Source organism: Sinohyriopsis cumingii, chromosome 13 (genome assembly GCF_028554795.1).
Source record: "Sinohyriopsis cumingii isolate HCF-2022 chromosome 13, ASM2855479v2, whole genome shotgun sequence".
Taxonomy (NCBI): Eukaryota; Metazoa; Mollusca; class Bivalvia; order Unionida; family Unionidae; genus Sinohyriopsis; species Sinohyriopsis cumingii.
Genome location: NC_142973.1, coordinates 7,501,592 through 7,514,112, shown reverse-complemented (window position 1 = coordinate 7,514,112; position 12,521 = coordinate 7,501,592). Strand labels below are relative to the sequence as shown.

Genomic DNA, 12,521 nt, shown 5'->3' with positions numbered 1-12,521 from the left:
AGGGTGCTTTTGAACACAAACTTGTCAGTGCCAAGGGATTCTGGCCATAAAGAGTGGGTGGCTGCTGGTCAGGAGGATCGTTCATGGGACCACTGTATCTTTTAATAAACCATTTTTCCATGATGTTTATGCATTGAAGTGGGTTGCTAGAATTCCTCAGACCTATTCAAGTTATGATGTCACCTTATTTAAACTGGTCACAGATTTTATGTGTTGGTGTCGCTTATTTTGTTAATAACTATACTGTTAATTTAAATAATTGCATTAGCATTACCAGATTACTCTTTCCAAACTTTCTTTGCCTATATCTGGTCAAGGGACCAATCCTCAACAACAGCTGTAGTAGAAACAATGATGATGATGACAGATAATTGGTATTTAAATAACTCTTACAAAAACATTTTGTTTTCATATATGTTCTGCTACAATAGGCAACGGGTCCATCCTTAACAACAACAACCACAACAATACTAATACTAATAATAATGAATAAAATCAAGATTAATTATTGTTTTTTAACATTATAATTATTAATTATATATTAATGTAAAAATTAGCATTACTGAACCTATTCAAAAAGTTTAATTTTTTAAAAATAAAACGCTTGTAAATTTTTCACAAGAAATTCTCAAACTGACAAAACAACTGGTGTTTTAGAGAATTTGCATTAGTTTTACTAATACAGAATCTTCTTTTGCTTTCTATGTATGCCTTAGCACCACCATCATCAATAATAAAAATAATAATAATAATGATATTAATAATAATAACAACAACTAGAAAATGATTATGTTGGAAAATTGGCATTAGAATCACTTACAAAAACAACAGTAACAAAAATGATGACAATGACAAAGCATGCTCATAAAAACTTCATTCATTTCACATGCATATATGTACTGCTTTAACTGAACAGACAAGTGACTAATCCTTTACAAAAACAACAATACTAATAATAATGATAAACATCATCAAAATTATTGTTGCTCTTATAATACTTTCTTTTATAGAATCAATTTATTAATTGTTATCTTCTATGTTTGTTTTTTTTAAAAGAAATTTTCTTTCTTCTTGTAAATTTTTTAGAAAACTTAAACAGAGTAGGAAAATTCAATTCTTCTCATCCCCTTATATAAATGCGATCCCAAAACAAGTTTGTGTGAGCCTGTGATGGCTAGTAGGAAGCTCACTTTAAAGCTTGCAATGATCCAGCTTTAGCTAGCAGGCTAGGTGGGAGCTAGCAAACTTGTAGAAGCTTGCAAAAGAAATTGAGTAACATACAGGTAGAGTTTTCATGATCTTGCTAGCAAAAACTACAGATCAATTATCACATAGAAAAATTGAGTATAGTAATGGTGAGAAATCGGTTCCATAATGTTACAATTTTGTCTATAAAGTCATTAATTTGCATATCAAAATAATAATCTTTGAAAGGTGCCCATTAGTTATTTTAGCTGGTAATTGCATTGCTATATTATCCTTAGGGAATTATGCAGGAACACTGAGATGTCTGACACCCATGTACTTGCATGTGTTTGTTCATATCTAATTAATATTAATTAATGAATAATGCACAATTGATCACTGAATAACTGTAACTATGTCATGTGAATTTTGATGATATCTCACACTGATGAAGAGCATCACTCTCACCATCAGTGCATGCAACAGAACACTAACCAGTACTTCCAGAACAACAATATGTGACAAGATGTATATAGTTACTGTCCAGAGACAACTAGGCAGTTGGACCTGCAAGCTTATTCTATTGTTCAAGCTATGCTACATCTCTAAATCTCTAAATTGTACTTCTGGGATTCTACCACACCATTTGATTTTCTATCCAGATTATTTAATTCCTGGGTCTCTTCTTGCAATATATTTGCAAGACAGTTTGACGGAATGGTAGTTGCCTTGTGGTTTATGCCATTTCATTGTGAACTTTAACTAGGACTGCAGGGAGTGAGATCTGACCATGACATAGGTTTTGATCTGACAGACTGCATCAGTAGCTGGAGGAAAATCCGCATCTGACTGACACCCTTTTTTATCAGAATCGGTTTTAAAAATGAAATCTTCACCAACTGTCAAAGGAGTCCCAAGTGTACATTAAAATTCTGTGAATCTTTACTTCTTAAATGCACGGAAAATGGCACATTCTTCTACTTTTCACAAAATCAATCAACTTATTACACATTATCATGGATTTATCCCCTTTGAACTTTCTGATTCATAAATTTGGGATCTGTGATCCATTTGTGACTGAACCTACATTTTCCCCATCAATAAAGCAGACCATGAAGTTGACATTCACTGCACTTCATCCACCATTTGCACTGACTTGTTTACCAATAGTAACATCAAAACTGCTTTGAGTAAATATGTATCAAAATCAGACCTTAAGACAAAGAAAAATACTGAGAGTATCCAAAAATAATATAATGTGTAATAAAATAAAAGCCATATTGGCTGTACAATTGGCACTGTTTTCATTTAGGACAAACTAGGTATAATAAGACTTCAGGTGAAAATCCAATGCGACTAAAATCATCCATCAAGGAGAATTAGTGACAAGATTTTTAATATGTTCATTTTGGCATCCACATTTGATGTCTGTGGGGCACCACTTCCTTTAGGACCAATTAGGAATCACAAGAAATCTTTTGGTGAAACCCTACATAGATATGCCCATGAATTCTGGAATACTAATTATTGGTAGACTCTGCAATTAAGACTTATAGTAAATCTCCTACATCAATATGACTTTCCAGGTAGGAGTATTGCTGAGATCACGCCATGGTGGTCATATCTGTGATTAGACTGGCACCATTTTCATTCAGGACCAACTAGATATCACAATTTATCATCAGGCAAAACCCCTAGGTCAATATAACTTTCTGTTTGAAAGAAGATACAGTAACAAAATTGTAAAGACAGCCACCATGATGGTTATACTGTATGCCAGAGCTGCATCATTTTCTATCACTGACCAGAAAATTCATAAGTCTTCTGGTGAAAATTCAACATCATCATGACTTCCTACCTAGGTATATATCTGATCAGAACAATATTTTTCACAACCAATTAGACACCAAAAGAAGGATTCTGGTGAAAAGCCATACTGATTAGATTTTCTGTTCATGTCAACTTTCATTCAGAACCAGCTAGACATGATCATAAAAAGTCTTCTGCTGCAAGCCCCATGCAATTATGACTTTCCATCACGAAGGAGTAGTGATTATAAGATTTTGAAGATGGCTGCAATGGTAGTTATAATGGATATATTTGGCAACATTATTTTCATTTAGAACCAATTGGTCCATGGGATGAACATGTGTATAAAGTCTCATTGTAATCCTCCAAGTAGTTTATCAGGAGTGGTGATAAGAAACTTGTGCTAAAGGACATAGAGACAACTGGCCATCCCATAAGCTCTTCTGGTCTGTGATTAATAGTGCTAAAATGAAATACTTACAAGTGTTATATCAAATATTAGCAAAATTCATGGGCTTTAAGGAGCTGTCAATAAAAATTTATGATCTTTTCAAGAGCTTTTGGCACTTTTTCTATTTTTCAAGAGTTTTTGAAGACCAGGCATCAAATAAATGGGTTTTCCAAGACCATATGCATCCTGTAATGCTAATACTTTAAAGCATGAGTGACACTCCCCTGTTGTCTTTCAATTCAGTGCAAAAAAAATGTGCAGACTTTATCAAGTTAAACATAATGTCCATTTATGAAAAAACTTTCGCTTTTTTCAATTTTTGTTTTGTTTAGTGCTTTAAGGTACAGCAACAGAAATAGGTTATTTGGTGTCAAGGCAATTGGAGTAAAGAAGCTGACCAGGCTGGTCTGATTTTAGGATTCAAAACTGCACTGTTCTGGTCAAGAGCACAACATCCTAACCAATGAGCCACAATGGCTCTCTCCTCAATATTTGTAGTTTGTAAAATCTCAAAAAGTGAGACCTCTGTAAATCTGAATGATAAAAAGAAGCAAGTGGAAGCAAAACATGACTTTGTTTATAGTTTCAAATGACATCAACATCCAAGGTAAGATGCATCCAGAATTTGATTGGCTCTTCACTAGATGAAATAATCACACACAAAAATGAGTCATATATTGCCTATCGAGGGGGAAATATAAAGCTTGCAGAAAGTAAATAAAATTGTGATTTTGGTGTCAAATTAGTAATGAATAAATAGAAAACGGATTACTATTTATGCCTGTACCTATGAATATGATGTTCAAGTGATACATATGCGAAATTGCTCCAGCACTTTCGCCAAAGTCAAGGTATATATTTATGTCCTGATAACAAATGTCGGATTAATAATTACATTGTCAGGACAGATTTACTGGTCTATGGCAATGACAACATGAACAATGCTTAGCGTTCATGTTAACAAGTCACAAAATCATGAAGAAGGATATAATCCATGCCAATGCATGCAGATCAGACAAAAGGCTTTCAGGGAACCCTTATTTGGCAAACAAAAAGAGAAAAAGACAGTTTTATCCATATTGTATCACAGTCCTCACACAAGTCTTCATGTATGCCTTAACAAACAGATCTAAGACTCTCTGACATTTTGTTTTAAGCCAGTTCCCACTCTCCTAGACAAAAGAATGTTTTTATGCTATCAAAATTTATAGACTTATATCTTCAATTGCATGTCAGATAACTCAAATTTCAGAAAATACTGAATTAGTTTTCAAGGTGTTTCTGCTCAAATTATGATATATTCCTATATCTTAATCTGTAAGTAGAAAATATTCCCACATACTGTCCCACATTCTGAAACATTAGGGGCCGTCCATTAAGTAAATATGCATGGAGGGGGGAGGGGGTTACCCAAATACATACTCTTGCATATGGGGGGGGGTCCACTGATAATGTACATACACATAGGAATTGGGGGGAGGGGTGAAATCTCGATAATAATTAGTCTAATACTTAACCTGTTCAACTTGGTCCATTCAGCTTTTGAATTTTAGCAGACACAAGACAAACATTTTAAAGTTACGCAGCTTATTTCTTTGATGCAGCCAGACATTCAACGTTGGTGGACTGTTTTATTAAACATGTTAATATTATTAATCCTTGATCATTTCTGCATGGATTAAATATAGGCCATTCTATAGAATTGGGGAGGGGGCATCAAGCATACATATGCAGGTGGGTGGGTGTAAAAAAGTATGCATGTGTACAAGGGAGGGGGGAGGAGTAAGTACTAAATGGATGGCCCCTTACCTAACTACTCATAAAAGACCTCAGTTGTAGCCCTCCCATTGGATTTGGGGAAATAGATCAAGATCAGATGTGATTTACAGTGCTTGTAAATGAACCTGAAAGTCATAAGAGAGAGGGTTTAGAGGTCCTCCCCCAGCAGGGTTTCAAGAGGCAGTGCCCTGATAAGGGGGTCCAAGTGGTAAAAAATAAAAACTTGCCCAACTTTAAACAACACAACATGCCCAACTTTAAACAATATTTGACACATCTACTTGTTGGCACATCTACTTGTCATGCTAAAATTCAGTTGTAATCATTCCTTTGGAAATGTACTTCCAAACTGTTCCTGCTGCAATTGGAGTATTTCATATCCTTCTGGCAAAACAAAATGCACAGTTTAAAACATTCAATTTTCTTATGACCAACTAAGTTTCCACTGAATCTGTGGTCTAGCCATTCTCATTTAAACATATTTAAAGTGATGATAACTCTTCCTAACACAAATTTGTAATGTATTATCTGATAGGCTATTGAAAAAAGTTAACTGGGAATTCAAAAGATCACCAAAACGTGAACTTTAATCAGTGTCAGCCAGACCTCTACAGAGGACTGTAGAGATCTGATTTTAATCAGTCTGATAGAAAACATAGACAAAATTGATAGAAAACTGATAGAAAACAAGGACAAAATTGATAGAAAACATAAATAAAATTGAGACAAATCTGATTCAGGCCAGAAGAATTCTGGTTTAAAACAGGAAAATAATCACTGTCAGATAAGGAGCTGCTAACTAAAGTTGACTGATATGTCAGAAAGGTCCATTTGTCCTGTATAATACCATGACTTAGAAGTGTATCTATACCTTATGTTTTTCATACAGTGACATTCATTTGGGAAAGGGATAGTATTGAAGATAAGAATAGAAAAAGATGTATGAGAACACAATTAATTGGTTATGAGCATTCATTCTAGTAAGCAAGTGAAGACCAAAGCAAAATGTATCAATATCATTAATTGTATCTTCTTATTTACCTTATAAGTGTTAATAAATCATGTAAACAGGAAGAAATTCTGGCAAGGTTTTGGCCATGACCTGTAATTAAATAATGAGATAAATAATTTTTAAAAAACACTGGTAATTATATTTACTACAGTTAGATCAACAATGTTCTGAACAATAATACAGCTATTAGGCCATCAAAATTCTACTGCTTGCTATATAATGAAATAAACAAAATTATATGAAAAGTATATAAGTTCATCAAATGCAATGTAACATATGAAAATGTCAGCCTGTTTTACTGTGTGATCAGTAACCTCAGAGAACAATGAAACCATATTATCTTTGTTTCAAGATTTTCATTTATATAATCCAAGCTATAAATGGTATATACATAAGGTTTAATCTAGTTAGCTTAAGTTATATTAAACTGACATGGTTAGCTGCATGAAGGCTACCAAAAAAATGTTAATAAAGGCATAACAAATGCTGGAAGATAAACTGAAGCTAACAAATAGTTTAAGGAATTTCAAATGTGATATCAGCAGATGAAATGACACCACTATTAATGAAAGGCAATGATGGCCAAACTTTTAAGTGCAAAAAGTATGGGTACTTCCCAAGATATGTAAACTGTGACATATGTAAACTCGCGGATACATAATGAACCATAAACATGTGCACAGTCTTTTGATCTTCGAATCCAGTGCACCCACAGTATATAGTTCAGCTTCTCCTCTCATTTTAATCTGTAAATCATTTCCATTACATTTTTTCATAATCTCAAGAATCTGTATTGTGTTTTGTTAAAGTTACCCTTCACCATAATGTCAAATCCATATGAAGCCAAGTAAAACTCAATTAATATACATACCGACATATGTAGAGGTCCCAGAAATGTAACCCTTATGTATCTTGTGGAGTACCTGTATAAGGCATTAACAAATCATATGGCCGTAAAGTGTATTCCATAAATACTGCACAATTATATTAACTATGCCAAAAATTAAAAGAAATTATGAAAATGACAGACTAAATGTATACTAGCTGCCTCTCAGTTTGTCTTTGATTTTCTGTAAAAGTCAATGGATCAATACATTTTTAGACCAAAGTGTTCAAGTCTAAAAGTTTCAAATTTATAAAACTACCCTCACACAACTCCTGCAAGATACTTAAGTGTTATGTACAGTACCAACTATCAGCCTTTGATTGCATTTTTGAATTCATTACTTTCTAGACAAAATATTTATGTTTAAAAAAATTCAGAATCACCGTTGTTGGAGACTAAACAAAGAATCAGATATGCAGCTGTTTGCTTCAGTCGCACAGGGCTGTTGGTCGCTGACAGAAGGGAATGAAGAAATGTGAAGGTGCTGGCTGAAGTCAAAAGCTTCTGTGAAAACACTGCAAGAGAAAACATTTTTATTATATTTCTAAAGTATCCACCACTAGACCATGATTCAAACATTCTAGAAATTTCCAACAATGTATTAGCTGATAGAGAAACCGTTGAAATTTACCTTAAACATATCTTGCTGAATATATCTGCCAAGTGAAAATTCTGATCTTTTAGCAGATGAAAATGGTTGTAACTTCTGCTTTATCACTGAATGCAGACTGTTCTTAATTTTATTCCACTGTACTGCACACATCTTGTACACTGAATTTTTGTATGCTAAATTATCAAATCAGTAATAAATCAGAAACAGTATTCAATTAAAATGTCTAACTTCAGCTACTTGAATTGGATACACCGTAATAGGCCCAGCTCATACACAATGTATTTGTAAGGGCCTTAAACAGAAGCTGGTTCATGGTTTATAACAGACTGTTAAGCACATAATTGGCTGCATGAGTTTGTGTTATCAAAGAAAAATTAGAATATGCATTCACAGGTCATAACTCTCCTAAATGTTCATGTAGATTAAGTGAAATCCAATTCATTCAAGGACTCATCAGTATAAAGGTGCATGATAAATTTGACTGAAATCCAACATTCCTAAGTAAAGTTAGTAGAACCCAAAGCTAGGAAGATAATCAAGAGCCATAACTCATGTAAATGATAATGTAAAATGCTAAAAATATTAGTTCATTTAAGGTCTCATCAATATTAAACTGCAAGCCAAATTTGGTTTAAATCAGCAATCCTTTTGAAGAAATTGAAGTCAAGAGGACAGACAATCTGGGACCATAACATCTGTAAATAATGGTGTGGAATGATAAAATTATTCCAGGTATTGTCAATATAAAGCTGCAGGCTAAATATAGTTAAAATGGAAGAATTCTTGGTGAAACTGCTGCAGAAACCAAAGTTAGGAGGATGGGAATTCATGGGCCATAACTCCTCTTAATTATAGTGTGGAATACTGGTGATAAAACTCATTCAAGGTATCATCATTATAAAGCTTGCTAACTTTGGTTCAAAATCCAACAGTTCTTGTTGAATAATGCTGCAGAAACCAAAGTCAGGAGGATGGATGGTATGGGGGAATAATATTGTAAATGATGCAGCAGAATGCTGGAAATGCAACTTATTCAAGGACACATCAATAAAATGCCAACAAAATTCATTAAAAGTCAACCTTGAAAAAGTGGATGGATGGATGATAAGGGGAAATAATATTGTAAATGATGCAGCAGAATGCTGCAAATGCAACTTATTCAAGGACACATTAATAAAATGCCAACAAAATTCATTAAAAGTCAACCTTGAAAAAGTTAGGCTGCAGAACCAAACTTAGTAGGATTGGCAAACGGGGGCATAATTCATGCAAATGCTGGCAAAATTAGGTACAGATGATAGAGTAGGATAGACAATCAGGGGGCATAAATCATGTACAGGTTGTGGAAGGATGGGATTCAAACTCGTTTCAAGGTCTCATTAGTACAGAGCTATATGCCAAAGCTTGGTTCATAAAGTTAAGTCACACAAATTTCAGTTAGGTGCATGGCAATCAGAGGCCATAAATCCTTTACAGGTTGAAACAAAAGGCAGGAAATCCATCTCATCTCCTCCTTATAAAAAACTAAGCTAAATCTGATTAAAATGCAACAATTCCCACTAAACATACCTTGCAAAAAGCAAATTTTTAAGTTATGTTTCTCTGAGAACACTTACCCAATCTCATTATATTAGGAATATTAGCTTGCTACCTTGCAAATCCAGACCTGCTGATGAAAATTGTCTTATCCTATTGCAAAATAGACAAAGGGCAGTAACTCTTGCCCATTACATCCCCTTGGCACTGCCAGGTATTCATAGTTGTTAGCTGAGTGAGATACTATCAGGATGCTTGCATGCTGTTGTAGTTGGGAGGGTTTTTAAGTAATGTAATTCGGTAAGTATTCTCAGATAAACAATTTATTTTAAAATTTGCTTTCTCCTTCAAATACATTCCCCAATCACAATACCTTAGGAGAACAAGTAATAGAAGGAGGGGATGCTGAGCATCCAACCTTTACCTGGGGTATCCTTCTGGGAAGAATAGCTGGATTCCCCATGTGAACAATAATCCATTCTCTATTACATAAGCAACACAGCCTGGATTGCCTGACATGTGACTTATCTTGTTAAAATCTTAACTACACAATTTCACTGGTGACTTCAGCGAAACTAACAGGCTGTGTTGATTGATTTACTTGGGACTGGTAGCTATCTGTGATGCTGCCACCAGCCCTATCAGATTCAAGGTTTTCCTTTGTGACACTAAATCTCAGACAGAAACTTGAGAGGGCTGCTTGCATGCCAGCCAACAGCTTCTATTATATCTCAGATCTGTTACATTCGAGCACGAGGCTCACAGAGATGGTTCTAATATTGTGAGTGGTAATCTTCATGATTCAACTCTGATCTTGTGAGACCTCAGAGTATGTCAAGTGTATAACCCACGTCAGCCATGAAGCAAGGGCTTGAGGGCTGATATCCTGATTCCCAGCTTTCACCAGGAAGTAGAGGCATATGCACAGGCCACAACTTGTCGATGCATTTCAAGTAGTGCTTGAGAGTGTGAAACAGGACCTTGCATGGCTCCTCCTCTCGACCTGTCTATGGGAGAGAGGGAGCGAAAGATGACTGTTTGGTTAACAATGGACGGTTACCTTGTCACAGAATTGCAACTGAGTGGGTTTTTGGACTAAATGAATAAGACAAACACAATGTGAGAAAGATGGAAATTTATGAATGAATTAATAAAGATAAATATATGATGTAAAAATACGATGAATCTCTCACGCTCTCAACATACGATTTACTCAAATCACTCTACACAACATTCATACATTGAAAATAAACCAAAAATATTAAATCAAAATGAAGTACAGATCCAAGAAACCTCATGGACTGCACATACGCTTCAAACAGTATTTTACACAATAAGAGATTCACATAATCTCGAACATGAATTCTATTAAGATTCAAAATAATCTTAAGAACACAACTATGATTCAAAATAATCTTATGAACATAACGAAGATTCAAAATAATCTTATGGATATAAAAAATGCAATGGAACAACAATTGATCCAAACGTATGCTTCTAGACCCCTTGTACAGTCGCACGATTCCTTGGGTTGGTCCACACTCTTATCGACCGCTCGCACCCTTTATGAATCCACCATGAGTACAGTCATATGTTACACGTACAGACAGCATACAGCACTTTTTCTAATTTACTACGTCTACGTCTGTGGCACAGACACACGTACATACATACATACGTATCGACAGCATGTAGCATTAAATGTTCTGGAAACTCCAGACAGCTCTAAGCAACTTTAGACAGCTTCGAACAGCTTCAGACCGCTCTAGTCATATTCACAGTCACATTGACAATCACACTTCATAGACACAATCACAGTGACAGTCACAATCAGCTAAAATAACAGTCAGCTACAATAACAGTCAGAATCAGGTTCAAACACAGTCAGCTACAAACACAGTCAGCTACAATAAAACCAAATTGGTCATAATAATAGTTTCTGTATAATCTCGAGATATATGATAATACTTTAAATCTGCATTGTAATAAATACATTATTATGCGATAAGACATTACAAACCGAATAAGCTTCGCATATCAAATGAAAATGTAAATTTAACACTGACCCCTATGGCTGGAGAGCAATGGAGAGTGTATACTCCTTGATGTGATCCAAAAACGACCAGTGTGGTTTTAGAAATTGGTCTTAATTAAATCCATAGGAGAGTGAGTACAAGTCAGGGTAGAATACCTGTGCATATCATGTTAGTCATGTCACCTCGTCACAAGTAATCTCTGTGGCTAGGTACATGTTAATACAGTCGCTTACCTGGAAAAACACATTCACCCTAGATAACGTTGTACGCATGTACAACGAGAAATAGTTGAATAGTTTTAAGACAAAACCAAGTTATTTCTTTGCCTAATTCTGTGACATACCTGGTTTTGGTTACAAAGCCAGGTTGTTTCAAAAGGACCAACGAACCATCTGATCTGAACTGAAGATAGTTTGTGTTGATGGAAAGGGCATATTGCATGCTTACCTTGCATGCAGAATCTCAAGCTATCAGGTAACATATCTATATGATAGAAACTTTTGTCAACTGTGGGCTAAAGGCTCAAATTTACTCGAACGGAGTCATGTTAAAACGCAAGACACGTTCCATTCTGGGAAAATAAGGGATTTGGTAAATCAAGATCAAAATTGACTAAAAGATCTGATATATCTTGATCATGACAATGTCATGTCTGCCATGATGCCGGGATGTGTCTGATATTATAGAGCAGTAGCCTTTGATGGAGATGGAGGCCAAATGTTTCTCCTCAAAGAGAGAGATAAAAAGGTCCACCAGTTGAGAGACTGAGGCACTCAAAGGGACATTGTTGTTATTGGCCTTGCACAAGTCCCTGAAAACATGCCACTTTCCCTGGTAAGCTTTCAGAGTGGAGGATCTTCTTGCTTGAGATGCTCTCCACAGTCGAAGATTTAAATTGTTTGTCTCACAAGATCATCCTGATAAGATCCAAGCATGCAAAAAATGATGGTCCAAGCAGGGACGGAACACCCAAGACCATGGTTGTTTCAGAAGATTCTGGTTGGCCAGGATCATCCTGGGCAGATCTATCACTAGATTGTGTAGATCAGTGACCCAGGACTTGTCCCATCTGAGAGAGACTATTGGAATCATCTTACAATTTTGATCCCATAACTTCTGGACTATTTTGGTATCAGAACTGTGAGAGGGTAGGCAGTAGACCAAAAACCATCCCAACTGATTGACAAAGCATCCCCTGCCCATGCTTCTGGGTC

The 12,521-nt window shown here is 35.3% G+C and overlaps 1 protein-coding gene across 1 annotated transcript in view; it reads right to left on the bottom strand.

Annotated features, from left to right (window-relative positions):
- LOC149784908 (uncharacterized) overlaps positions 1-4,980 on the bottom strand; it is a 67,651-nt gene extending 62,671 nt beyond the window's left edge. The window contains exons 1-2 of the mRNA XM_089931264.1: positions 4,958-4,980; positions 3,844-3,978 (exon numbers count right to left, since the gene is read on the bottom strand). Coding sequence (XP_089787390.1) covers positions 3,844-3,978; positions 4,958-4,980 — 158 coding nt within the window. The remainder of the gene's footprint in view (positions 1-3,843; positions 3,979-4,957) is intronic.
- Positions 4,981-12,521: the final 7,541 nt, after the last annotated feature.